Source organism: Dendropsophus ebraccatus, chromosome 1 (genome assembly GCF_027789765.1).
Source record: "Dendropsophus ebraccatus isolate aDenEbr1 chromosome 1, aDenEbr1.pat, whole genome shotgun sequence".
Taxonomy (NCBI): domain Eukaryota; kingdom Metazoa; phylum Chordata; class Amphibia; order Anura; family Hylidae; genus Dendropsophus; species Dendropsophus ebraccatus.
Genome location: NC_091454.1, coordinates 140,932,107 through 140,959,008, shown reverse-complemented (window position 1 = coordinate 140,959,008; position 26,902 = coordinate 140,932,107). Strand labels below are relative to the sequence as shown.

General features: G+C 40.8%; 1 protein-coding gene across 1 annotated transcript in view; it reads left to right on the top strand.

Moving 5' to 3' along the window:
• The window catches only part of LOC138799294 (uncharacterized), a 34,493-nt gene extending 8,741 nt beyond the window's left edge, over positions 1-25,752 (top strand). Inside the window, exons 4-13 of the mRNA XM_069980261.1 lie at positions 1,126-1,178; positions 2,398-2,542; positions 2,636-2,991; positions 3,526-3,754; positions 3,859-3,976; positions 12,386-12,503; positions 15,050-15,161; positions 16,224-16,336; positions 17,996-18,089; positions 21,105-25,752. Of these exons, the coding sequence (XP_069836362.1) occupies positions 1,126-1,178; positions 2,398-2,542; positions 2,636-2,991; positions 3,526-3,754; positions 3,859-3,976; positions 12,386-12,503; positions 15,050-15,161; positions 16,224-16,336; positions 17,996-18,062 (1,311 nt within the window). The 3' untranslated portion in view covers positions 18,063-18,089; positions 21,105-25,752. The remainder of the gene's footprint in view (positions 1-1,125; positions 1,179-2,397; positions 2,543-2,635; positions 2,992-3,525; positions 3,755-3,858; positions 3,977-12,385; positions 12,504-15,049; positions 15,162-16,223; positions 16,337-17,995; positions 18,090-21,104) is intronic.
• The last annotated feature ends 1,150 nt before the right edge of the window (positions 25,753-26,902 follow it).

Here is a 26,902-nt window from a genome sequence, read left to right as displayed (position 1 = left end):
TTGTGGGTGGAAGATTTATTTCACCTGTTGGGCTTTTTAAGGGGTTAAGTAGTCCACTTTTGTATTTTTGCAAAACATGAATTCTTCTATCTCGGGATGCCTTCATGATTGTCTGTATCACTCTTTCATCTTCCTCATGCAGAGAGCTGGGATCATTCTAACAACTTTGTTCAGTTCAATTAATTCCACCTCCCTCCCCTCCATTCCTTTTTTTTACAAGACTACATTGAGGAGATTAAAGCTGTCCCAACACTGTCTCCCAAAGAGGATTTAATAAGATCTTTGTTGGCTTTGAGATGACGTTTGATGTATTTTCATCACTTTGTACGTCTCAGCAGCCCTCTTTGTTGAATTATAAAAATGTAGTGATTGACAGGAGATTTATTAAGTATCACCTCCTCGATACCCCCTTCCTTATGAAATGTACAATCGACCTATGTTCCTGTCCCACTTTAAGCAAGCTAAAATGTCCCTATATGTCATAGGTAGTTGTAAGGATCTTTCCTTAATGTATCTGTACCTCTGTTTTTTTGGCAGTACTGAATAACAATATGGTAATAATGTTCAGATCTGAAGGCTAGTGTCGCTTCCAGGCATCACTTTACATGAGAACAAGAAGCACATAGCGGCAGGTTTCATCCAACCACATTCAAGCAGGGGTTTTTCATAGGATTGCTTGTTAAGGTGGCTATAGCTATTATTCTGGCCATGTGCTTTGGATAACCAATGTCTGCCAACATGTATGACCTAATCAGGCTAACATCAATGTCATTGGTATAGGGAATGGAGGCAGCAGCCACACTTGTGTATCTTTCGGGGAGTAGGTGATCAGGCATGTAAAAATCTAAAATGTTAACACCTTATATCCCCCAGATAGCAGCACATAATTTAAGTATAGTTGGATTTAGATTTTTTTAGCAGATTCCACTAGGATTTTCAACCTAAGTCACGCCAAAGACCTGTTTTCCCCACCTGCTTTCATGGAGATATTAAATTAAAAACTGTTTTGCTTTTTATTTTTAAGGGCTACTCATTTACTTTAGCTATTATTAAATTCAGAGACTATTTCAGGCTTGTCACTACTCTAGGCAAAGGTGTATTTATTCATTTTATTTCACAATTTAGGTTTTCACAATTCAGATTCCTGAAGATCAAGATCTACCCTCCGTTATGTGCAGGTAAAGTAACCGCTATTCAGTAAGTGAAAACCATTGTTTCTATATACATTATGAATGTTTTTGAGTGAATAACTAGCCCCACAATGACACATGTACTCAATGAGGCACATAATCTAATTTTCTCTAAACGTACACATACAGAGCAGAGTGTAAAAGGCAAGAGATAAACATAGGAAGTACATACAAACTCGCTGCAGATGGGACAACCCATAACAACAAAATAAATAAAAATCAACACTTTTACTATTGTTTTGAATCAGAGTGCACTTTATGGAAAAAAATTAGTGACATGACTCTCCTTTGAGGGAGGATCAGTATCTCTATGCAAATTAGCCTCATCATTGAGACCACCCGACATCCACAATTTCATCCAGGTGTGCACCATACAAGCTGTTAATATGCAACAGCAATCTGAAATTATGCCTGGATATTCTAATGGTAAAGAATAGAGATGAGCGAACCCCGAGCATGCTCGAGTCGATCCGAACCCGAACTTTCGGCATTTGATTAGCGGTGGCTGCTGAACTTGGATAAAGCCCTAAGGCTATGTGGAAATCATGGATATAGTCATTGGCTGTATCCACTATTATGGGGTCTGTTAAATATGCCAGAAATTTGGTATACTTAAAGGAGAAGTCCCACAAAATTTTTTATTAAAGTATTGTATTGCCAAAAGTTATACAAATCACCAATATACACTTATTATGGGAAATGCTTATAAAGTGCTTTTTTTCCCTGCACTTACTACTGCATCAAGGCTTCACTTCCTGGATAACATGGTGATGTCACGACCCAACTCCGAATGTGTAGGCTGTGGCTGCTGGAGAGGATGATGGCAGAGGGATGCTCAGTGTCCCTCCAGTGCCCTATGTCCCTCAGTGTCCCCCTGCCATCATCCTCTTCAGCAGCCACAGCCCGCACAGCTCTGGGAGTCGGGTCGTGACATCACCATTTTATCCAGGAAGTGAAGCCTTGATGCAGTAGTAAGTGCAGGGAAAAAAAGCACTTTATAAGCATTTCCCGTAATAAGTGTATTGGTGATCTGTATAACTTTTGGGGCGCAATACAATACTTTAATAAAAAATTTTCGCCAGAATTCTCCTTTAAGGGCAAAAATATCATCAGAGCTGTTAAAAACATTGGGAACTCTGATGGAAATCGAATCATGTAAACAGGGGCTATTATTATGTTTTGTTTTTTTTTGTTTTGTTTTTTACAGGTATGTGTGTGAAGCTTCAAAGGCATGGCTAGAAGCAAAGCATGCAACCAATCAGTTGGTTGGAAAAGTGGAACTTCTGTTTAGACCTTTTCTGCACTGGTTAGATCGCAACCTGGAGCGCTTGTATACAGAAGGAGCTCGTCTGGTAACAGTGCTTTAATTTTCTGGCAGCATACCATAATACGGGAATTAATGTTTTGCAAGCTATCAGTAATTGTGTATTTTTCCTATCGTTTAGTTGAAAAGAGACATTGAAGCAGAGAAAGCTGGGTTAGAGTTTGTGCCATACCAGCAGTTGCAAGCAGCAGTGACAGTAAAATCTAGTGAGGAAGAACATGTTGAAGATAATGAACAACATGAAACTGAAATCCAAGAGGATTTAGAAGAAGATGACTCAGATAGCTGGATAAGCTGTGATGAAGATGATGACGATGACTTAGAACAAGGCATTGGTGATGGCATGAGAATTGTGGAAGGAGGAAGAGCAGAAGGTCCTCGAAAGGGAACCGAAATACAGTTCTTGGGATTAAAATTGGGTTGCGGAGTGGGCACTTTGACTGCGCATAACATTGTAGTGTCTCTGGAGTGCAGCAGGTGAGAAAAGGGAGTCACAATTTAGCTTTTAAATGTTCAGTAAATACAATGTACCATGCTGACACAATCACATATAGTGTAGTCTCTGCAAATTAGATGGCAGTATATTCTGCACATTCCAGTGAGAGGGCAGCCTGTCAAAATAATTGTTTAAAAATTCCTGAACATGCAAACAGTTTAGTTTCCAGGAACATGCAGTACCTGGATCCAAGGGCCACAGTATAGAAAAATCCAGAGAAACTGTAGCACTCCGTAGATAAGTGGAAAAAGAAAACTGGTGTTTTGTTACATCAGGTGCCAAAAAGACTGTGGTAGGCAGCTGAATTGTCATCTGATGCAATAAAACACCAGTTTTTTTTCACTTCTCTATGGAGTGCTGCGGTTTCTCTCTCTCTCTCTCTCTCTCTCTATCTATAGATTTTTAATCAAATAAGCAGACTGCTTGAGGAAAAAAAAAAAAGAAAGTCTTAACTACCCAGTTGCTGCCGTTCCAATACTGGTTCTTAGTCTCAATACACTTCTTTTTTTTTTTAGGTGTAAAGTAATAGCAGACTTGCCACTCACTGGAAAGCAGCCATGTACAGCACAGTGTGAAAAATGTAATAGTCGCATCTCTGGCATCTTCCACCCTAGTATCCTACATCAATACTCAACAGTGCTGGGGTATGTCGATATACAAGGAGCCACTGCCAGAGATATGGTTTTGCTGGAGTGTACATTTGTGATCAGCTGCCTAAATTGTTCTCACGAAGAGCCAGTAAAGGTATGAGTAACATATATTAAGAAAGGGAATCTTAGATGCATTTATAATAATAAGTCAGTTAATATTTTTGCCTGTTGTCTCTTTCCTGTTCTCTCATTCTGCAGAGTCTCTCCTATGGCAGCACTAAAGACTTGAATTGTATTCAGTGTCACAGCAAGCTCAGCATTTTTAGTGAAGCATCCAGATTTCAAAAGATTCAACGTTTCCCTGGGAAAGATAGTGGTACGGTGCAAACCATTGTATGTAATTGTGGGGTCTTTGTATAGAGGAGCTGGGATAGAAGTAGGTGTGTAAGTATATTCTGATCACCCATAACATGATAAACACTGATAGATAATGGGAAATACATTAATTACATTGTTCCAGTGAAACCTGTCCATGATGTTGCATCGACTGTGCAGTAGTTCTACACAGCGGAGAACTACTCAGAAAAATCACATGCCTTTTACCCAAATTTTGTGGCAGCTACAGATGAAGCATAAGGTTCTTATGTGCTTCATCTGTACTTGCCACAATACTGCAACATTTCACGAGACTGGGTTCATACTGTTTTTGGCCTCTGTTGAACATACACACCAAGTAAAGCACCCAAAATATATATGGAGTGGAGGCTGCGGCAGATGCAGTGGCAGTGGCGTCCATCACCCACAGATTTTTACAGGATCCATTTAACCTCTTAAGGACATAGGACGTATGCGTACGTCATATGTCCTCACTTGCACTTCAAAGCGGGGCCGCGCGGCGGCCCCGCTTTGAAGTGCCGCGATCCCGGGTGCCGCGAGTAGCCCGGGACCGCTGCTATTAGCGGGCACGGTCTGATCGCCGTGCCCGCTAATTAGCTAATCGGAGGCAGCTGTCAAAGTTGACAGCTGCCTCCGATTACCGGAGGCAACGTTTCCCTGGGGTCTAGTGGGGGAGATCGCTCCTCCGGGACCTTGTCCCGGAGGAGCGATCTCCGTTACTGATGCTGGCCGGGGACGCGTCCAAGATGGCGCCGTCCTCGGCTCGGCACTCGTTCGTTTTCGGCTGCAGCAGCCGAAAGCAAGCGAGTGCCGATCTCATGGATCTCTGCAGCATATCTATGCTGCAGAGATCTCAATGAGAGATCCAAGTGTATGTACTAGAAGTCCCCTAGGGGGGCTTCTAGTATATGTGTAAAAAAAAAAAAAAAAAGTTGTTAATAGTAAAAAGCCCCCTCCCCTAATAAAAGTCTGAATCACCCCCCTTTTCCCAGGTTTTAAATAAAAGTAAACAAATAAATAAATAAACATGTTTGCTATCGCCGCGTGCGTAATCGCCCGAACTATTAATTAATCACATTCCTGATCTCGTACGGTAAACGGCGTCAGCGCAAAAAAATCCCAAAGTGCAAAATTGCGCATTTTTGGTCGCATCAAATCCAGAAAAAATGTAATATAAAGCGATCAAAAAGTCGTATATGGGCAATCAAGGTACCGATAGAAAGATCACATCATGGCGCAAAAAATGACACCTCGCACAGCCCCATAGACCAAAGGATAAAAGTGCTATAAGCCTGGGAATGGAGCGATTTTAAGGAACGTATATTGGTTAACAACGGTTTGAATTTTTTACAGGCCATCAGATACAATATAAGTTATACATGTTATATATCGTTTTAATCGTAACGACTTGAGGAACATGCATAACAAGTCAGTTTTACCCCAGGGCGAATGGCGTAAAAACACATTTCCCCCAAATAAAAGAAATGCGTTTTTTTTTTTCAATTTCACCACACTTTGAATTTTTTTTCTGGTTTCGCAGTGTACTTTATGCAAAAATTCAGCCTGTAATTGCAAAGTACAATTAGTGACGCAAAAAATAAGGGGTCATGTGGGTTTCTAGGTGGAAAAATGCAAGTGCTATGACCTTTTAAACACAAGGAGGAAAAACCGAAAACGTAAAAACGAAAATGGGCCATGTCCTTAAAGGGTTAAAGTGTCACTGTCGTGAATTTTTTTTTCTTCCAGAAATCAATAGTCCAGGCGATTTTAAGAAACTTTGTAATTGGGTTTATTAGCCAAAAAATGCATTTTTATCATGAAAAAGCAGTTTGAAGCTCTCCCCTCTGTCTTTATTGTTCTCCTATGGAGAAAGCTAAATAAAAGACCAAAACAGGACAACAAAGAGTTAATCTACAAATACATCACAGTCTATCTCCTCTGACAGTCAGCTCTGACCTCTCTGACCTCTGAATACAGCGTTCACCCAGCTCCATGCCTGTAATCCTCTGTTATCTGCTTTCTGCTGTCGGCTAACTCCCTCTTTCCTCCTCCCCCCTCCCCTCTCTATAGGAACAGACTGGGTATGTCTGATGCAACAAGTCACAATTTCCTGATTTTTTTTGCAGTGGATGGAAAAGAGGAGGGAGGTGGGGGGGCCTGGGAAAAGGCTTTTAACCCTTTGAGGACCGCGCAAATTTTGATCTTTGCGCTTTCGTTTTTCCCTCCTCCCCTTCTAAGAGCTCTAGCACTTTCAGTTTTCTATCTACTAGGCCGTGTAAGGGCTTGTTTGTTACAGGAATAGTTGTACTTTGTAATTGCTTCTTTCATTTTACCATAACATGTATGATGGAATTCCAAATATATTATTTATGAAGATATAAATAGGTGAAATCGTAAAAAAGAATGCAATATGGTAACGTTTGGGGGGTTCCTGTGTCTACGTAATGTACTATATAGTAAAAGCGACATGATACCATTATTTACCATACCATATTTGTGAAGATCGGACGTTTTGATCACTTTTTATAAAACATTTTTATATATAATGTAACATAAAATCGATAATCCGTGCACTTTTTTTCCTCTTTTCGTGTACGCCGTTCGCAATGCCACTTGTTATATTTTATTAGATCGGACAATTATGCACGCTACGGTATATTATATGTTTATTTATTTTTATATGTTTTATTTATATAGTGGTAAATGGGGGTGATTTATACTTTTATTGGGTGAGGGGTTTTGGGGCAGTGTAATAGTGATTTTTACTTTTTTTTTTTTTTTTTATACATTTAAAGTCCCTTACCTTTTTTTTTTTTTTTTTTTTTATACATTTTAAGTCCCTTTCATCACTTTCATTTTACACACTGATCATTGCTATGCCATAGGCATAGCATTGATCAGTGTTATCGGCGTTCTGCTCATTAAGCCTGCCTGTGCAGGCTCAGTGACCAGAGCGCCGATCGGACCGCACGGAGGCAGGTGAGAGACCTCCGGTGGTCCGTTTTAACGATCGGGACCCCCGCAGTCACACTGCGGGGGTCCCGATCGGTAAGTGACAGGGGACTCCCCCTGTCACTTACACTTAAACGCTGCGGCGTTTAAGGAGTTAATGTCACGCTGCAGCGTGTCATTAACGGTGAGGTGCCGGCTGCTTATTGCAGCCGGCCCCCACCTGCTATGAAGCGCGCTCCGCTCCAGAGTATGCTTCATAGCTCAGGATGTACTGGTAGGTCCAGGGTCATCTGGGGACAGACTTCCAGGACGTACCGGTACGTCCTAGGTCGTCTAGGGGTTAAAATGCAATAAACCCGATTAAAAAGTTTCTTAAAATCGGCTGGACTATTGATTTCTAAAAAAAAAAACCGACAGTGCCACTTTAAAGGACACATTCTAACATATGGCCCATCTGTTAAATGGAAGCCAATAGGCTTGTGAGTGATGGTTGCCACAGTTAGGCATTTGTTTAACACACTCATCTGCCTTAAACACTAATAACATCCATTTAATGGATACTTTATGAAAAATAATCAAATGTTTATGGTGTCGCTGATAGATGTCGGTGATGAATGCCAAATCTTTCATGGCCAAATAATGATGGCTATATTAGTTGATACCAAGAGTCTTCTAGGGCAGTGTGTTTGAGACCAACAGAAGTAATGTGATTCTTTGAGCAATGTTCTGCTGGGAAACTTTGGCTCCTGAAGGTTACTTGACACACACCATGTACCTATACTTTGCCGCAGACCATGTACACCTTTTTATTTCAACAGTGTTCTCTAATAGAAATGACCTTTCTTAGCAGCATGATGCACCCTCCCATACTGCAAAAAATATCCAGGAATGCTTTGAGGAACATAACAAAGAGCTAAAAGAGTTGACTTGACCCCTAAATTTCTTTTATCTGTAATTGAGCGTGTGGGGTATATGTTAATAAAACAAGTACGATTTGTAAATGCTCCACCTCACAGTAAAAATACCTGCTGCTAACATCTTGCTGCCAGATACCACAAGATACCAGATACATTAAGAGTTCTTGTGGAGTCTAATAATAACAATAATAATCTTTTTTTATTTATATAGCGCCAACAGATTCCGCAGCACTTTACAATTCTGGGGGTACATACATAGACAGAAATCAGACATAACACAGATACACATGTAATTATCAAGCTGTACCTAAGAAGTAAGGTCCCTGCTCGCATGCATGAGCTTACAGGCTGTGAGGAGGGGGTTGGAGACAAAATGGCAGAGGGGCAAAGTGCTTCATTGTTACTATGGTCTGGCCATCTTTATAAATAGGGCAGTGCAGGTAAGGGTGGGTGAACCAGTCACCAACCAATGCTTGCATGCTACAGGTATTGGTGCTGAAGTGCTTGGTGTGTGGGTATATGGGTGGGTGGGAGGGTAGAAGGGGGTTAGCGGTCAAATTAAGGAACCTGATAGGCCTGCTTGAACAGATGAGTTTTGAGGGCACAATTGAAGCTTTGTGTATTGGAGGTAAGCCTGACAGTCTTAGGTAATGCGTTCCATAGAACTGGTGCAGCTCGGGTGAATTCCTGAAGACGAGAGTGCGAGGTGCGGATTAAGGTGGATGTTGGGCTTACGTCATTAGTGGCGCTTAACCCCTTAACGACATCGGGTGTAAACTTACGCCCTCGCGCCCTGGTACTTAGCGCATCAGGGCGTAAATTTATGCCCGATGTTTCCCCGATCGCTGCGTGTTCGCACACAGCGATCGGGGAAGATGGCCTGCTATAAATCATAGCAGGCCATCATAGCTTCTCGGCACGGGGGGTGGTTAACACCCCCCGTGCTTACGATCGCCGCTATAGGCTGATCAATTCAGATCAGCCAATAGCGGCGATCAGAACCTGTCCGGGAAAAAATGGCGGTCGGTGCTGTCCGAGGACGGCACCGACCGCCATTACTGTAAAAAGTAATGGTGGTTCTACGTAAGTGACTGTCACCAGTGGGGTCCATATCCTCACTGCACCCCTTGTTAGATTCCTTATGGGGTGTAGTTTCCAGAATGGGGTCACTTGTGGGGGGTTTCTACTGTCCTGGCAGCACAGGAGCTTTGTAATTGCGACATGGCCTCCATCCTCCATTCCAGCTTCTAAATGGCGCTCTGTCCCTTTGGTGGCTTGCCCTGTGCCCATAAGGCACATTATGCCCACATATGGGGTATTTTCGTACTCAGGGGAAACTACCCTACACGTTTTGTGTTCATTTTCGTTTTTAACCCCTTGTGGAAATGGAAAAAATCAAGGCTAGACCAACATTTAGTGTAATTTTTGTAAAATTTTTACTCTAAATCATTAATCTTGTCATGATTTTTTTCATTTTCACAAGGGCTAAAAGATAAAAAAAAACAATAAATGTGTAGAGCAATTTCCCCTGAGTACGGAAATACCCCACATGTGGACATAAAGCGCCATGCGGGTGCAGGGTAAGCCTCCGAAGGGAAGGAGCGCCATTTGGTTTTTGAAGGCTGGATTTGGATGGAATGGATTTCGAGGGGCCATGTTGCATTCAAAAGGCCTCTGTGTTGCCAAGACAGTTGAAACCCCCCACAAGTGACCCCATTATGGAAACTACACCCCTCAAGGAATGTAACAAGGGGTGTAGTGAGCGTATGGACCCCACTGGTGACTGGCACAAATGTGGAACAATGTGGCGTGAAAATGAAATATTACATTTTTTACACTATAATGTTGGTTTAGCCTTGAATTTATCATTTTCACAAGGGGTTAAAAGAGAAAAAAAACACACAATATGTGTAGAGCAATTTCCCCCGAGTCCGTTAATACCCCACATGTGGACATAAAGCGCCATGTGGGCGCAGGGCAAGCCTCCGAAGGAAAGGAGCGCCATTTGGATTTTGGAGGTTGGATTTGGCTAGAATGGATGATGAACGCCATGTCGCATTTACAGAGCCCTCGTGCTGCCAAAACACTGGAAACCCCCCACAAATGACCCCATTCTGGAAACTGCACCCCTCAAGGAATCTAACAAGGGGTGCAGTGAGGATATGGACCCCTTGATGACGGGCACATTTGTGCCATGAAAGTGAAAAAATGAAATTTTTTACTTTTACGTCACATTGCTCCACATTTGTGCCCGTCACCAGTGGGGTCCATATGCTCACTGTGCCCCTTGTTAGATTCCTTGAGGGGTGTAGTTTCCAGAATGGAGTCACTTGTGGGGGGTTTCCAGTGTCTTGGCAGCACGAGGGCTCTGTAAATGCGACATGGCCCTTGAAATCCTTTCCAGTGAAATTCAGCTTCCAAAAGCCAATTGGCACTCCTTCCCTTTGGAGGCTCGTCCTGCGCCCCCTTGGCACTTTATCGCCACATGTGGGGTATTTCCGTACTCGGGAGAAACTGCGCTACATATTTTGTGTCTTTTTTTTCCTCTTATCCCTTTAAGAAAATGAAAAATTGAAGGCTAGAACAACGTTTTAGTGTAAAAAATAAATTTTTCTTTTTTCACTCCATATTGTTCGGAAAAGCTGTGAAGCACCTGTGGGGTCCAAATGCTCACCGCACCCCTTGTTACATTCCTTGAGAGGTGTAGTTTTCTAAATGGTGTCCCTTTAGGGGTGTTTTTTAGGTTTTGGCACCCCAGAGCCTCTGCCAACCTGAAGTGGTACAGTCAGAAATGACCAAATATAATGGAGGCGTTGAAATTCACTAGGCGCTCCTTTGTATCTGAGGCTTGTGGTTGCGTCAAATAGCGCAATATGGCCACATATGGGGTATTTCTATAAACTTCAGAAACGGGGCAATAATTATTGGGGTGCATAATTATGAAAAATATTGGATTACAATAAAATCTCTGCACAGAAAATTAAAATTTTCAAATTTCTTACACACTTAGCTTTTATTTCTGTGACTCCCCTAAAGGGTTAAAACACTTTCTGGATGTGCATTTGCAGAGTGTGGGGGGTGCAGTTTCTGAAATGGGGTGCTTTGTGGGGCTTTCTAACATACAGGCCCCTCAAATACACTTTAAACCTGAACAGGTCCCTAAAAATATCTGATTTTGAAATTTTACTGAAAATTTGGAAATTTGCTGCTAATGTTTTAAGCTTCCTATTGTCTAAAAAAAATGAAAGATCGTTTAATAAATGCCGCCAACATAAAGTAGACATGTTGCTAATGCTATTTAATATATAATTTATGTGGCATAACCATTTTCTGTATACGCAAAAAAGTTTCAAAGTTGGAAAAATGCAGTTTTTCACATTATTTCACATTATTTGGGGTTTTTTCATAAAGATTCGTTATGAGTATCGACTCCAATTTACCAGAAATGTAAAGTACAATATGTCACGAAAAAACAATCTCAGAATCAGCCGGATAGGTAAAAGCATCCCGAAGTTATTAATGAATAAAGTGACACAGGTCATATTCATAAAATTTGTCTCTGTCATTAAGGCCATTTCAGGCTCTGTCCTTAAGGGGTTAAGGCACAGAAAGGACGGTAGACAGAGATGAGGGAGGAGATGTATGGAGACTGGAGAGGGGAGAGTTTAGAGGAAGGAAGGCCGATTTATAAGGAATTGCAGTAGTCTAGATGGGAATGAATCAGAGTGACAATGAGTGTTTTCGCAGATTCGACAGTGAGGAAGGGACGGATTTTAGAGATGGACAGATTAAAGTCAAACATAACCCCAGACAGTCAGTTACTGGTGTTTTGTAGGAGTGCAGGGATGATATCACAGCAGGAGGTATAGAATTGGGTATCATCACCATAGAGATGGTACTGAAAACAAAACTTGCTGATGATTTGTCCTATGGGTAAAGTGAGAAAAGGAGAGGACCCAGGACTGATCCCTGAAGAACCCCAACAGTAAGGGGGAGAGTAGACAAGGTGGAGCCAGCAAATGATATGCTAAAGGAGCGGTCAGAGAGATAGGAGGAAAACCAGGAAAGAGCAGAGTCCTTGAGGCCGACAGAGCGGAGCATGGAGAGGAGGAGCTGGTGGTCTACAGTGTCAAATGCTGCAGATAGATCCAGGAGAATGAGCAGAGAATGGTCATCTTTAGATTTGTCCGTGAGGAGATCATTAGAGACTTTAGTAAGGGCAGTTTCTGTAGAGTGGTGAGGACGGAAACCAGACTGAAGGGGGTCAAGAAGAGAGTTTTCAGAGAGGTAGCGGGTAAGACTGGAATAGACCAGACTTTCCAAGAGTTTAGAGATAAAAGGAAGATTGGAGACAGGTCGATACTTGGCGGTACAGGAGGGGTCTAGAGAAGGTAATGATCTCCTGACTGATTTTGTCCTTGAAATAAGAGGCTAGATCTTCCATGCAGAGGTCAGTGATGATGTCTGGACTTTGGGTTTAAAGAGAGAGTTGAGGATCTCAATCATTACTTTTGTTTCAGGTAACAAAGATCCAAGTTTAAGAAAGAAGACAATAAGAAATCCTTCTATACAGCCAGGGAAACCTCTTCCCGACCAAGGCACTTGTAAACATTACAGGAAAAGCTGCCGTTGGCTAAGGTGAGCCTCGACATTACTTTTGCATACCTCCTAAAAAGAATAGTCCCGTACAGCATTGTCCATATACCTAGGCATATGTCTACATGCACATATCTTCATGGAACCATGAGAAAGACCAAAAATCTTACTTTGAGATGGAGATTTGAAAGGGGTATTCCAGTATTAAACATAGATTTATTTATTTCTGGGTATTACCTACACCAGCCACTTCTGTTGCAGTTTCTTCTGGTCCCAAACTGCTCATCTGTTCTTCCTGCTTCCAAGACATGATGTTGGAGCAGCACCTGCACACTCAGCCAATCAATGGGCAGTGACTATATAGGTATATAATTTTCCATCTCCCTATATAATCTGCAGCCCTAATCAATAATCTTGAATCCCTAAACCTATTGTAATGTGTAAACAAGACTGCTGTAAGGTGGAAGCAAAATGGGTGCTGTATTTGCGGAAATAACGGCTGTTATACAAATAATGGCCATTGTTTGAGCAAATACGGCCGTTGTTATGAAATACGGCCGCGTTTTTTACGCAATGTGAACCCAGCCTAAGGCTGTGTTTTGCATTTGCATTTGTGAAATGCTTCCTTTTTTGAAAACTTGTGGAATTTACAAGCATGTTTTTTGTGCGTTTACAAGCAATCACACACACACACACACATACCACACACACACACATACACAGGCTATGTTCACACAACGTCCAAAAAAGGAAAAAGGCATCTACTTTTTGTGTTTAAAAAGACGTCCGTTATTGCATCATTTTAAGTGACAAATAAAATACATTGAAGTCTATGGAAAAACAGATGTCTTTTTCACACAATCTATAGAATGACTGACGTCTTTTGAGGCAGGCTCATTCAATACAGAGTGTGAAAAAGACGTCAATTATTCCATAGACTTCAATACATTTTATTTAAGTCACTTAAAATGTTGCAATAACTGACATCTTTTTAAACACAAAAAGCAGACGCCTTTTTAGTTTTTTGGACATTGTGTGAACATAACCACACACAGAGTTTAGGTTCTAATTACGTACACAAAGAATTGCAACAAAAATGCAACACAAATGTGAATGTGGACACAACATTTGAACTTCCTGTGGCTCATGAGTATCATAGCCTTGGTTCTGATGAACTGCAATGTGTTTGGATGTCGTGTGCATAATACAAGTCCAGAAAATTACTCATATTACCACCATCGCAGAGTGGCCAAATACTAAAAGCAGTTCCTTTATGGCACCAGTCTGTGGGTGAACATTTGTTCTTTTCCCGATGGAAATCTTTTCCATCTGTCAGAAATCTTATGCTATAACATTCCCCTAAAGAAGAGGCCATTGAATCTTACACTGAAGATTCGGTATGAACAGAATAAGGACAATGTTACATATGTAAACTTAATAGATATTTGCTTGTGCTAAGTCGGAGTGTTTGGTGCGACCTATCTGACACAATGAACCGCTAGTAAATGTGTAGGTCATGGTCAGGGTAATTGTGTCCATAATAGGCTTAAGTCCTAAACAAGATGTGCGCTGAATAACAATGTATTTAATGGCCGGACAAACGATACAGTGATTAATAGTGCCTTGTAAAAGCACTGCAGGCACACACCAATCTTGCATTTCGGTCCATCTGAAAGGACCCATAGTCAAGGCTGATTGTTGGTTGAAATAGGGGTCATAGGAACACTTCTTTTGTGCAGCCAACAACGATGAAATTAAAAGGGCCGCACAAACAATCCAGTGAAGCAATCTGGGCAGCATCTGATTGAGCTGTTGTAGAGGCTCAATATATATCAGCACTGAACAAAAGTGCTACCCTGGACTGGTGTTAGAGGGCCCTTAGACACACAGGAGAAATAAGGTGAGAAAATTTTCACCTCTCTAAATTCACAAACAAGAAGCAATCAAAATTTTATATTATCCCCGCCCCTCAGGGTGATAAACAGTCATATAGAGAAAAGAGGACTGTAGATCAAACATCTTCCTCCTCTATCGCTGCATCTATCATGTGGCCATCTATCATGTGGCCATTTAAAAGGATTGTTATCAGCTTACCATTCCCTGTTTAGACAAAAAATGGCTGTCCACCCACAGACTTCATCCAACCTAACAGAGGTAAACATAATGTACAGTGAATGGCAAAAACATCCCCCACATCCAAGATTTCCTACTTCATTTTTTTACCCTAACCAAGGCAACAGGTGCATTTGAAAAGACACGACCGGGGGAGGACTTACTTTCATCAAATGGACAGTACCAGCGGTTTGGTGGGGGGGGGGGGGGGGGGGGGTGGATGCCTTCAAGGCTAAAATCACTGTCCCCAAAAAGAATGTTCTGGTCTGAATCTGAATATGTCAATTCAATATTTTTTATCTATCATTTTCAGTAAACTAGCAAAGATTTCTAACATTTTCAAAGTATTGAGTGCAGCACAATGGGGTGAAAACTTTTTTTTTAACAAGGCTGGAACATAAAATGTGCAAAAGTGAAAACTTTGTGTAATGTCAGAAATGACCACATTCTCTCAATTTTTTTTTCTCATTTGTTAGGTTCCCATGCTGTGGGAAAGCCTACCCATGTGATTCTTGCCATGATGAAGCTGAAAATCATGAAATGGAGCTGGCTTCACGGATGTTATGTGGTTTTTGTGCAAAGGAACAGGTGAGGCTTTGTGTATTTCTTATGGCCTGTAGTTTCTTTTATCTTTAGTATTTATCTTTTGTTAAAGAGGGGTATTCCCATTTTGTTAAATGAACCGCTAAAGATTCTTCTATCAATAACAAGGATATTTGTAATAAGGTGTATTTACCATCTGTTTAGTGTTCCTGAGATCTCAGGGGCAGCATAGTTGTCATGCTGTCTACTGGGTAAGATCCATGCTTGCGGAGTGTCTACCCACTCTTCTACTGTACATTAACTTTTATATGTATGAATAAGGATTTAGATGTAAACTGTCTGTATTTGGCAGGCTCTGCACAACGTAGCTGTTGGTCAAACACTTTATCATGATGCATGGCAATAATTATCTTTTGGGGAAACCATTATGTTCAAAGCAAGCATTGTTGTCCCTTCTGTGTCCCATTTATCAACTGTGCGGCTTCCTCCATTAGTTCTTCTTTATTTTTAAATTTTATTTTTTTACTTCAGAAAAGTTTTATTTGAAACAAGATACAGGAGTAAAGAACATCATATAGTATAGTAGATCTTATATGGTACTTGAACATGTCATTACAATGAAAACGGGTGGGTATGAGAAACACATGCATGTTGTTTTTGCAGAGTAGAGGGAAGTATGTCCCGTAGAAGCATCAGAATAACGTTGAAATGGTGAACTGTACCTGTAGCAATAAAATTAACATAACAACAAAGTGATAATGTTGTCAAATAAAATAACACTTAGCTCACAGTCTGGTAGTCATAGCTGTAACTACTGTTGACAACTCATTGGACCACTGAGCTATAACATTCATCCAGTTATGGGGAACCAGTTTTCTTGTTTTTTAGCATAATTTGCTGTGAGGAGGAGGATTGATCTGGGGCAGACATTTAAGCGAATAGACCACTGGGGTCAGTGGAACAGGTGTTCCCATAAGGTCATTTGGAAAGCGGTTTATTTGACTCAAGTAGCCCTGGATGTATAGACACTGCCGTGTCTCGTGTCTTATACATGGTCGTATCTCATGCCTTATATTTCCTGTTTATTCTTTTGTCTGTTTCATGCAGCCTTACACTAATGGAAAGCCCTGCATTTCGTGTGGTAACATGATGAATAAGAACATCAATTCAATACACTGGGAAGGAGGGAAGGGCTGCAGAAATAAAGTGAAGATGGCCAGGTATATTTCATTACCAGGAACCCATATATGCAAACACCACCATGTACAAATCATTAAAGTGTCACTGTTAATTTTTTTTTATTACAGAAATCAATACTAAAGGCGATTTTAAGAAACTTTGTGATAGGGTTTATTAGCCGAAAAATGCATTTTTATCATGAAAAAGCAGTTTGAAGCTCCCCCCCACTTTCTTCATGGCTCTCTTATGGAGAGGGGAGGGGTGAAGGGAGATGAGGCATCATAACAGGACAACAAAGAGTTAATTTACAGCTACATCACCTGGCTATCTCCTCTGAAGTCAGCACTGACCTCTCTGATCTCTGAATACCGGCTTTCACACAGCTCCCACTATGTAACCCTTTGTTCTCTGCTGCCGACTTATCTCCCTCCTCCCCCCTCCCCTCTCCATACAACAGAGAGGGCCATGTCTGATGCAACAAGACGTAATTTCCTGATAATGAGCAATGAATAAAAGAGGGGAAGGAGGGGCCTGGGAAAAGTCTTTTTGAATGCAGATAATGACATATTTGCCTAATAAACCCTATTACAAAGTTTCTTAAAATCGCCTGGAGTATTGATTTCTGCAAAAATAAAAACAAAAAATATGACAGTGACACTTTAAGTGTTATAGAAGCAATGCTGAGTTGCAGCCTGCATGCCTCCCTAACACCCTCCGTGTCCTGCATGATTGATGTACGAGACTTTGCTCAAAGCCAAACTCTCTACATAAGTCAAGCAGGGTAGGGTTTGTCTTTTGCAGCTCCATGCCGCCACTATGACACTTGCTAAGAATAAGGTATAATTAGTTTTGTCTCCTAGTCGGCTATCTTACAGCTTTAGGCTGGGTTCACACTATGTATATTTCAGGCTGTATTTGGTCCTCATGTCAGGTCCTCATAGCAACCAAAACCAGGAGTGGATTGAAAACCCAGAAAGGATCTGTTCACACAATGTTGAAATTGAGTGGATGGCCGCCATATAACGGTAAATAACTTCCATTATTTCAATATAACAGCCGTTGTTTTAAAATAACAGCAAATATTTGCCATTAAATGACGGCCATCCACTCAATTACAACATTATGTGAACATAGCCTTTCTGTGTTTTTAATCCACTCCTGGTTTTGGTTGCTATACAGCCTCAAACATACAGCCTCAAATATACGTAGTGTGAACCCAGCCTTAGGCTGCATTCACACTACGTATATTTCAGTCAGTATATGTATATTTCAGTCAGTATATTTCAGTCAGTATTGCAACCAAAACCAGGAGTGGATTAAAAACACAGAAAGGATCTGTTCACACAATGGTGAAATTGAGTGGATGGCCGCCATTTAATGGCAAATATTTGCTGTTATTTTAGAACAACGGCTGTTATATTGAAATAATGGCCGTTATTTACTGTTATATGGCGGCCATCCACTCAATTTCAACATTGTGTGAACAGATCCTTTCTGTGTTTTTAATCCACTCCTGGTTTTGGTTGCAATACTGACTGAAATATACTGACTGAAATATACGTAGTGTGAACGCAGCCTTAAGCATATAGAGCTTACAGATTCACTTTAGGAGATCAGATCCTTGGAAGCCATCATTCTGTGAATACTGTTTTTGTGTTTTTGTGTGGATTATTTCCAACCTTTGGACTTCTTACTCACAGAAAAGACAAGCAGAAATATGCGAACATTTCAAAGACTGTGTCACGGAAAAGTGTAAGCAAGAAGTAGCTTTCTTCTATACCCATTTACACATATGTAAGTATACTGAAGAAATGTATTTACTTGCTTTTTAGTCATGCATTTACTTACTCCTCATGTTTGTTTTTTTTTGTTTTTTAAAACCTATAATATATAATACCTTGGATTACGAGCATAATTCGTTCCAGGACTGTGCTTGTAATCCAAATGTACTCTTAAACCAAAGCAAATTTTCCCATAAAAAATCATAGAAATGCAGACAATTGGTTCCACACCCCAAAATAATGATTTATTCTGAATAACATGTAAAACAGATGAAACAAACATTCAGAAACAGCAGAATATGTGATATTATCAGCTACTGTAATGGAGAGGATGTAAAACACAAGGGCTGACAGAGACTGCAAGGAGCATGAAGGAATGAGCAGGGCAGATGTAGGCACAGTATAACATCACTCTCTGTCTGGGGAGAGAGGGGTTACAGCTATGAAGAGATTACCTCCACAGTCCTGTCCCCTGATGTAAGCCCCAGCCTTAAGTGGATCTGCTATGATTTGGAAGGTGAGGGAGACTTCCTGGGTCAGAGTACAGTGCTGTAGACCCTGCTATACAGACCATGCCCCTCCCCCACTCGTGCTTCCACCCAGTACAGGGAGCTCTTACACCAAAGCAATGCTCTTAAACCAATTCACAATTTAGAAAAACTGTGAGCTCTTAGGTTACAAACACACTTGCCGGATCCGCAGCGAGTCCCCTTGCTGCGTATTTGCAGCGAGACTCGCTGCGGATCCGGCCCCTATTCTTTCAATGGAAGACAAAATCGCAGAAGGGATGTACATCCCTGCTGCAATTTTGTCTGCAGCCCGCCCCATTAACCCCCCGGCCGCCGGACATTATACATTACCGGGTCCCCGTTCCTGCTTGCTTCGGGGCTCCCGATGTCTTCACGGCCCGCTCGATCAATTAGTGCGCTGCGGCGTGGCAGCGCACTGATTGGCCGGGTGGAACGTTTCGGGAGCCGCCGAAGCAAGCAGGAGCCGGGATCAGGTAATGTATATCCTGCCCGCCCCCCTGCAGCCCCCGGCCGCACGATCGCCCCCAGCACCGCAGCGCACTGATTGGCCGGGTGGGCCGTGAAGACACCGGGAGCCCCGAAGCAAGCAGGAACGGGGACCCGGTAATGTATAATGTCCGGCGGCCGGGGGGTTAATGGGGCGGGCTGCAGACAAAATTGCAGCAGGGATGTACATCCCTGCTGCGAGTTTCTCTGCTATTGAAAGTATAGGGCCGGATTTTTGCAGCGAGACTTGCTGCAGATCCGGCAAGTGGGTTTGTACCCTTAAACCAAAATGCTCTTAAACCAAGTTACTTTTAAACCAAGGTGCCACTGTATAATAAAAATGCACTGCGCAGTTGTTTCCTTTTCCCTTCTAACATTCTCAATCCTTGTAGAAAATCATATTATATTGCATGAAATCACAATGTAAAATCTTGTGAGTGATTTGATGTATTTAATGATGCATTACATACAATAAATATCCATAGAGACTTACCTTAAAATGAACCTTGACAAAACGGAAAATGCTTAGTCTAGTCAACTATAAAGTGCCAGTTCAGACCTGTGTATTTTATCTATTTTCCAAGCAGTTTTGAATGATTATCTTTATTACCTGTTTTCCTTGTCTTTTAGCTAGATATGTTACACTTTCTTCTTTCAGGTTCTTAGATTTATTATTTGTGTCAGTCGGAGGTTTGCCCAGTGGTTGGCATTGGTATGAAAAAGTTATATGCTACTTAATCACTCCACCAGTACCAATTCCTCAACTCAACACATGGGCACAAACAACCAACCATAACCACATAGACAACCAGATGATGTGAACTGGCAGTTTATTCTTGCAACGCGTTTTGGCTCTAATATACTGCAGAACCTTCATCAGGCATCAGATGCCCAATGAAGGCCGTGCAGTATATTCGAGCCAAAGCGCGGTTGTCTATGCAGTTATGGTCGGTTGGTTGCGCCCATGTGTTGAATTGAGGAATTGAATTCTCCATTACTGGTTGAGTGGTTAAGTGGCTTATCGTTGCACTTCCAGCTGTGTAAACACTGGCAGTGATCCTCAAGGTGCTGCAGCAACCCATTTATTGCAAGCGCCCAAATCTTGCACAACTCTATAAGGTGAGTGAAACCAAGTAGCTGAGCAATATTGGTGATACTCAGGGAGCATGTATTTTGCAATAATACACCAAAAAGCACCCCTCGTTTTTCTTTTTCTTAAAGTTATGTGCTCTAAGACAATAGTTGTGTGCTCTAAGACAATAGTTGTGTGCTTCAACGCACTCCAGGCACCCACATTTGTAGTCAATCACTGGCTTTTATTGTCATTCTTTCTTATGGATTGAATGACAACCTATTTTAGGCTGGATTCATCTTGCATTTTGTGTTTATGTTTTATTGGGTTTTGCTGTATACGGCAAGAAATCTATATTTTGTAATATGTTTTTTTTTTTTTTTAATAATGTAAGCCAATGGGGAATGGATTGTGCTATATGGGATACAGCAGAATCAACTTGTAGCATCCCATAACACATACATTTTTATCCTTTCCAAGTGTATAAAACGTTTACATATACTGTGTGTATAGTGTTTCTATTCTCATTGTGGTGGATAGGATATAAATAGCTTTTCCAGGAAAACCCCTTTAAACCTAAACAAAAACACTATGGGGGAAATTTATCAAACATGGTATAAAGTGAAACTGGCTCAGTTGCCCCTAGCAACCAATCAGATTCCACCTTTCATTTTCCAAAGAGACTGTGAGGAATGACAGGTGGAATCTGATTGGTTGCTAGGGGCAACTGAGCCAGTGTCACTTTACACCATGTTTGATAAATCTCCCCCAATATATTGATTTATGGATTTAAAGAATAAGGATACATTTTATGGTTTATATTTGCATTGTAGCCAATTCTATCACTTCCAGCATGTGTCTATATAACTGCTGTTATGTGGTAGTTGTCTGATCTTTGTTTCATTTTTCTTATGTCTCCTAATCTTGTTTCATCCTCCAGTGTCATTAGAAGTTTCACATCCCATTCTGAGGAAAAGTACGATCCGAAATCAAGACGTCAGAATGTATAACAAAGAACATGGGGCTCTTTTTTCATTAGTATGAACATTATTCAACGCATTGCTTCTGTGCTGTTGCCTTAAAAGCGTCCTAAACATGTTAAAGGCTGCTTAGTTATACATCAATGAATTTAATAAAATATCATTTTCTGTTTTCTGCAGTTACCAATTCTCAGAATGCAGACATGTGTGAAATAATGCATCTTTTATTCTGGTTGCTTTTGCTAGGTCTAGGTTTGTGTGTGTGTGTATATATGTATATTTTTAAATGCACTTTCCCTCCATGTCTGTACATGATATGGTAATGACTATTTTTGTTAAGGCCTCATGCACACATCCATGTCATTTTTTAGCTGTCCAGAAATACTGATCAGGAGGATTCAGGAAATCATCAGTATTTCCTGACAGTGATAAGTATTTACAGTCAGGAGTCCATCAGGAGTGGTTTCAGGATTTCCTAATCAGGAAAAAAAAATTATTGTAGCCTCAGGAATTACAGACAGTGAGCATCAGGAAATCTTCTGGAATTCTGGACAATCCCATAAACAAAATAGAACAGTCAGGCAAAAATAGAACAGGCAATGAATAAATAGAGGAGGTGGGCACCACTAATACAGGTGAATAAAGTAGGGGGCTACTCATGCTCAATAAACATGATAAAGCAAAAAAAGAATACATTTGGTGTGCACTTGCTTATTATATGCTCTAGCTTCCCTTTTCTTTTGGCTTTAGAAATATAACAGGTTCTATAATTTCCAGACCTATTTTCTGAAATGGTCAACCTTCAGGAAAAAATCTCAAGGGACTCTGCGCATTACAATCCTATGGATTTCTTGTTAGGAAATCTGGATAAATTTAACAGACGTGTGCATGAGGCTTAAAGGGAAAATATCAGCAGGTTAGATGAATCTAACCTGCTGATACCTTCATCCTCAGTGCCCTGTGCGCACTAGGGAGCTATGTCTCTCACCTTCATCCTTGGTGCCGTTCGCATGCAAGTTAAATGAAGTGCTCCATACGTTAAGGCCATTTAGAGCAATGCCCACCCCCAGAGTGCTGATCCATCCTGCCCCTGGCCGGCCTGCCGCTCTGGGGGCAGGGCAGTGCTCCAAGCGGCCTTAGCGTACGGAGCACTCCATCAAAACTGCATGAGATCAGTGTCAAAGGTCAAGGAAAGAGACTTAACTTCATCCTCAGTGCCTTGTGCACTATAGGGAGCTCTCAGCAGGGTATATAACTTTGGAATGTGTGTTAGTGACCTGTCTAGAGCCGTTTCACCTCTTTTCCTGCCCCGGATGGTATAGGGTCTGTGTCTGTTTGTTTATTTATTTATTTTTTTCCCTGATGCCGGAGTTGTCCTTTAAGCATACAAAATATTTTCCTATTAAAAAATTTAAATAGAAGAAACACTTACAGTACAGACAAGTAGAACCCTGCATGTAGTTATTTCAACCAGAATGAAAACATGCATTGTTAGCACTTTTCTGAATGCAGCAGGCAATGTCAGGTGCTTATATGACATGTGATATTTTTATTTTATAGCTTTATGCTTTATAAAATCGGTTTAGAAGCTTTCTATTCAAGGGTTTATTTCTGTTATACACTTTTTTAATGGTTGTTTTCCTGCTTCCTCTGAAACTTTATTTCTGCAGGAAATGCCCAGAAATAACCCTTTTAATATTACCATGGCAGAATCTGCTATTAAGCTCCTAATGAGGAGGTATCTAATGCCCGGTAAGGTTGGCACAGGTCATCCCTGGATTTTCCTCTGGGAATTTGAGGGGTGTGTTCTGGTGAGGGTTAGTTGTTACACACATCGTGGACCTGCCCCATTATTGTTTTCTACAAACAGTGACACATGCCTCTCTTTATAAATCTTCTTAGAAGAACTTTTTAAGGGATACGTATAGTTTTTACAAACTACTGACGTGATTATACTAAAACAAAGGGCAGAAGTGCTATGGCCTTTGCACGTTGCCCCTTTATTTCTGAGCAGCTTTGCTTGGCCTTCCCTAGAGAGCCAAGTGAATATTGTACGTGTTCTTAGAAAGTCTGTATAAATTTCTATGAATCTGTAAACTTCGCACTTGACTTTAGGAGAAAATCTGAGCACAGTGCTAAGCAGTGTTCATCTGCTTTTCATTTTAGCAGTCAGTCCATGTCTAAGAGCCTGGTCCCGACCAATTAAAACTATGACATCTTAAAAGTTTGTAAAAAGGTGTACCTAAAAAAAGATTATCCCTGAAAGAATACATAAGTCTTTGTTCAAAAGCTATTCCAAAGAAACACATTTATTTTTTTTTGTCTTTTTGGTCTTATAAAACATACAAAAGAAGGCCTGTGGGTTGTTATTAAAAATAAATAAATAAATTACATGGGCTTGGTGAGGACAATTTATTTAATCCATGAAGGTTAAAGCTAAGAGGCATACTATATTACTGCAAATTACCAAGTAGAGTATGTGCTTTTACCACAAGATGGCACTGCAGCCCTTTCTAAGTAAATTATCTTAGCTTCGCTGCATGGGGGCATCTGAATAGTCTTAAACTCCTCTAATACATTTTAAATCTGCATGTTAAAAAGCTGTTAAAAACGATACAGATCTGTCTAATAAAACAGTATCAATGATTTTATCCATGAGGCAAGAAATCAAATGTAACAATATTGGAAAATTCTTAAATTATTCAGCAAAACTTTACAGATAGCTAAAGCTAAATCTCAGATACCAGTATTTTTGTTGTTTTTGTAAATGATAGAGATTCTCCGCATTAGCCCCTATTAACCTATTACTAAGGGCCCTATTACACCAACAGATTTCTGACCAATTTATCTGACAGATTTTTGAAGCCAAAGCCAAGAATGGATTTGAAAAGAGGAGAAATCTCAGTCTTTCCTTTATGACTTGTTCTCTGTTTATAGTCCATTTCTGGTTTTGGCTTCAAAAATCTGTCAGATAAATTGGGCAGAAATCTGTTGGTGTAATAGGGCCCTAACATTGAGGCTGGGTTCACACTACGGAACCAAAGCGAACGCCTCTCCGCCCGTGCCATAGACACCATTCTATGCACGGGTGGATTCTGCATTCCTCCCAAAGAATTGACATGTCAATTCTTTTGGTGGATAGCGGAATAGAATGGTGTCTATAGAGCCGGCGGAGAGGCGGGTGAATGCGTACGCGCTATGGAATCCATCTCAAATTCTCCACTTAGGTCCTGTAGTGGGAACCCAGCCTTTTATTATAGATTGGGTGAGAAAGCCGCTCCTGCATCATACCGGCCATGTGCCAGCTGCTATCTGTAGGTGGTATTTCTCTGTAATGATCAGTGCTGCTCATTTAATGGTAAACATTTTTTACCTGTGTCAATGGCCTGTGGCAGAATATACCAACAGAGCGTCTATCTAACAGACCAGCATAATGCATATCTGTGTAAGCAATCAAATGATTGCTTGACTTGTGCCCTAGAGGGACATTTTCCACTCACATGTACAGAATCTGCAGCAGATTTGGTGTTCCAAATGTTATGCATAATCCCATCATTTAGTTACATTGATATCTGCAGCTCCACATCTGCAACATCAAATTTGTTGCAGATCCTGGACGTGGGAATGGACCTTAAAAGTATTTTTTTTAATCTTTTAGGTATGGGAATACAGGTGGGTTGGGTGTTATTGTTGCACTAATAGTATATTTTATGTATTCAGCTTGCACATACATTGTCAGTTCCATCATAGGATTATAAAAACAAAAATGACAGTGTCAGATCTGTCACACAGCAAACACTATTGGCACCTGACAAACCTCACTTACTTATAATAAAGTCCATCAGGTCCTGTCGTGGTATTTGTCATTTTGATGGAAGGAATAGTGCTGTGTATCTCTAATTTTGTCCCTATGATATGGTATAGTGACAGATCTGCCCTAAATGCAGATGCAGTTATGGCACTCATGACTTGTTTATAGTCACATTTCCAGAGTATTGTTACCGGTACCTAGTGTGTAAATTAATAAAATTGAGAACAATAAATAATTAAAAATATATTATGATTTGCAGATACTTTAGTCAGAATTCTAGAATATTAGACTAAATCTTGTAAAATGCTTCTTCCTTAACTAATACTGTTGTTGCAAAAATGTTTTTGTTTTCATAGAATACTAGTAAAGGAAACAGTGCTCACTGATGTATACACTGTAAAGCAGTAGCTAATCACTGCAGGGCTGACACCTGCCAGAGCCACAGTGCCTAGATATAACATAGTTTATGGAGCCACAAGCCTCAGCTCTATACACTATGTAATGATTATCAATCAGTTTTGCCAGGTAAACCCCTTTTAAGTAGGTAGGAGACCAAGGGACCACTGTGTTGCCTTTCCCATTCCATCACATGTTAATACACTGTGTATTCTAGAACATTCTGACACAATTGCTCAATGAATCTCTCATGCAACAAGCCCATTTATTGAGGACCAGAATGAAAAATATCAATGTACAATGCATTTACTGATTAAAGAAATGTAATTGATTATGAACTTACTAGACAATTTGAAATTTGTTAAATATTGTTTACACGGAATAAAACGAGTTGCCTCTTGGTTTCCGTCTCTTTTTTAACTGAGAAGTAAATTCCCAATGAATGTAATGTGTCAATACTTATACATGACGCATAACAATACTAATGCACATCATAAACTAGGCAACAAATCTATGTTTGGTTTTAGAACTAAACAATTATGGAAACATTGAGGGGATTTTTCCCTCCAAAAATTCCTTGTGAGATCTGTATCTGAGCTGTGCTAAATCTGACACAATTACAATTATTATAAGCAAGAGTCATACACATTAGTGTCAGTTTGCACAGAATTTTATTATTTACAGTAATATACACTATGGGGAGAATGAAGGAATGGCAACAAAGTTGAAAGTTTTTGTGCAAACTTAGTTTGCATAAATATGTAATAACTTTTTGCTGCCAAGCTTTGCAGGGGCGTGGCCTCCTCATTCACACAGGCGTTTGTAGATGGTTTAGATCTTTGCCATACTGCACACAGAGGTTTATAAGACACATTTCACTTGAGAACAGTGTATGAAGGGACTTTCTCACAAAATCACCCCAATATGGACAAAAGCATTGAGGCACCACTCTTAAAGGGGTATTCAAAGTTGGAACTTATCCCCTAGCCGCAGGCTTGGGGATAAGTGTTAAGGCCCTATAACAGATTATTGGCCATATTCGGCCGATACCGACCATTACTGACGTTAATCGCTTAGTGTAATAGAAGACAACGATCAGCCAACATGCACAATGTCTGCTGATCGTTGTCTTTCAACTATGTTGAAATATGAACAATCCAGATAGCATCGATTATGCTGCCGTTGCTCCCTGTAACAGGAGTGGTAGCAGCAGACCACCGCTATCTTCTATGGGCTACCCGTTTGATCTAGCAATCACCCGGGGAGTGCCCCTGCGGCCCCCCTGTTCTTACCCACTCGCTGCCGATGCATGTAATAGTGGCGTCAGCTGGAGGTGAATGAGGAGCAAACGAGCGCCAACCTGTGCACCGCCCTGTGTAATAGGGGCTCAAGATTGTGGAGGTCTGACCACTGGGACATCCTGTGACCTTAAGAACAAATGTTTTAAGTTTAATGTCTGTAGAGCTGCTTTAAAGACATTGAATGGAGTGGCAGTGTGCTTTGCTGGCTCCTTTCAAAACTAGGATTTGGGGCCCCGTTTCCCAGATCACA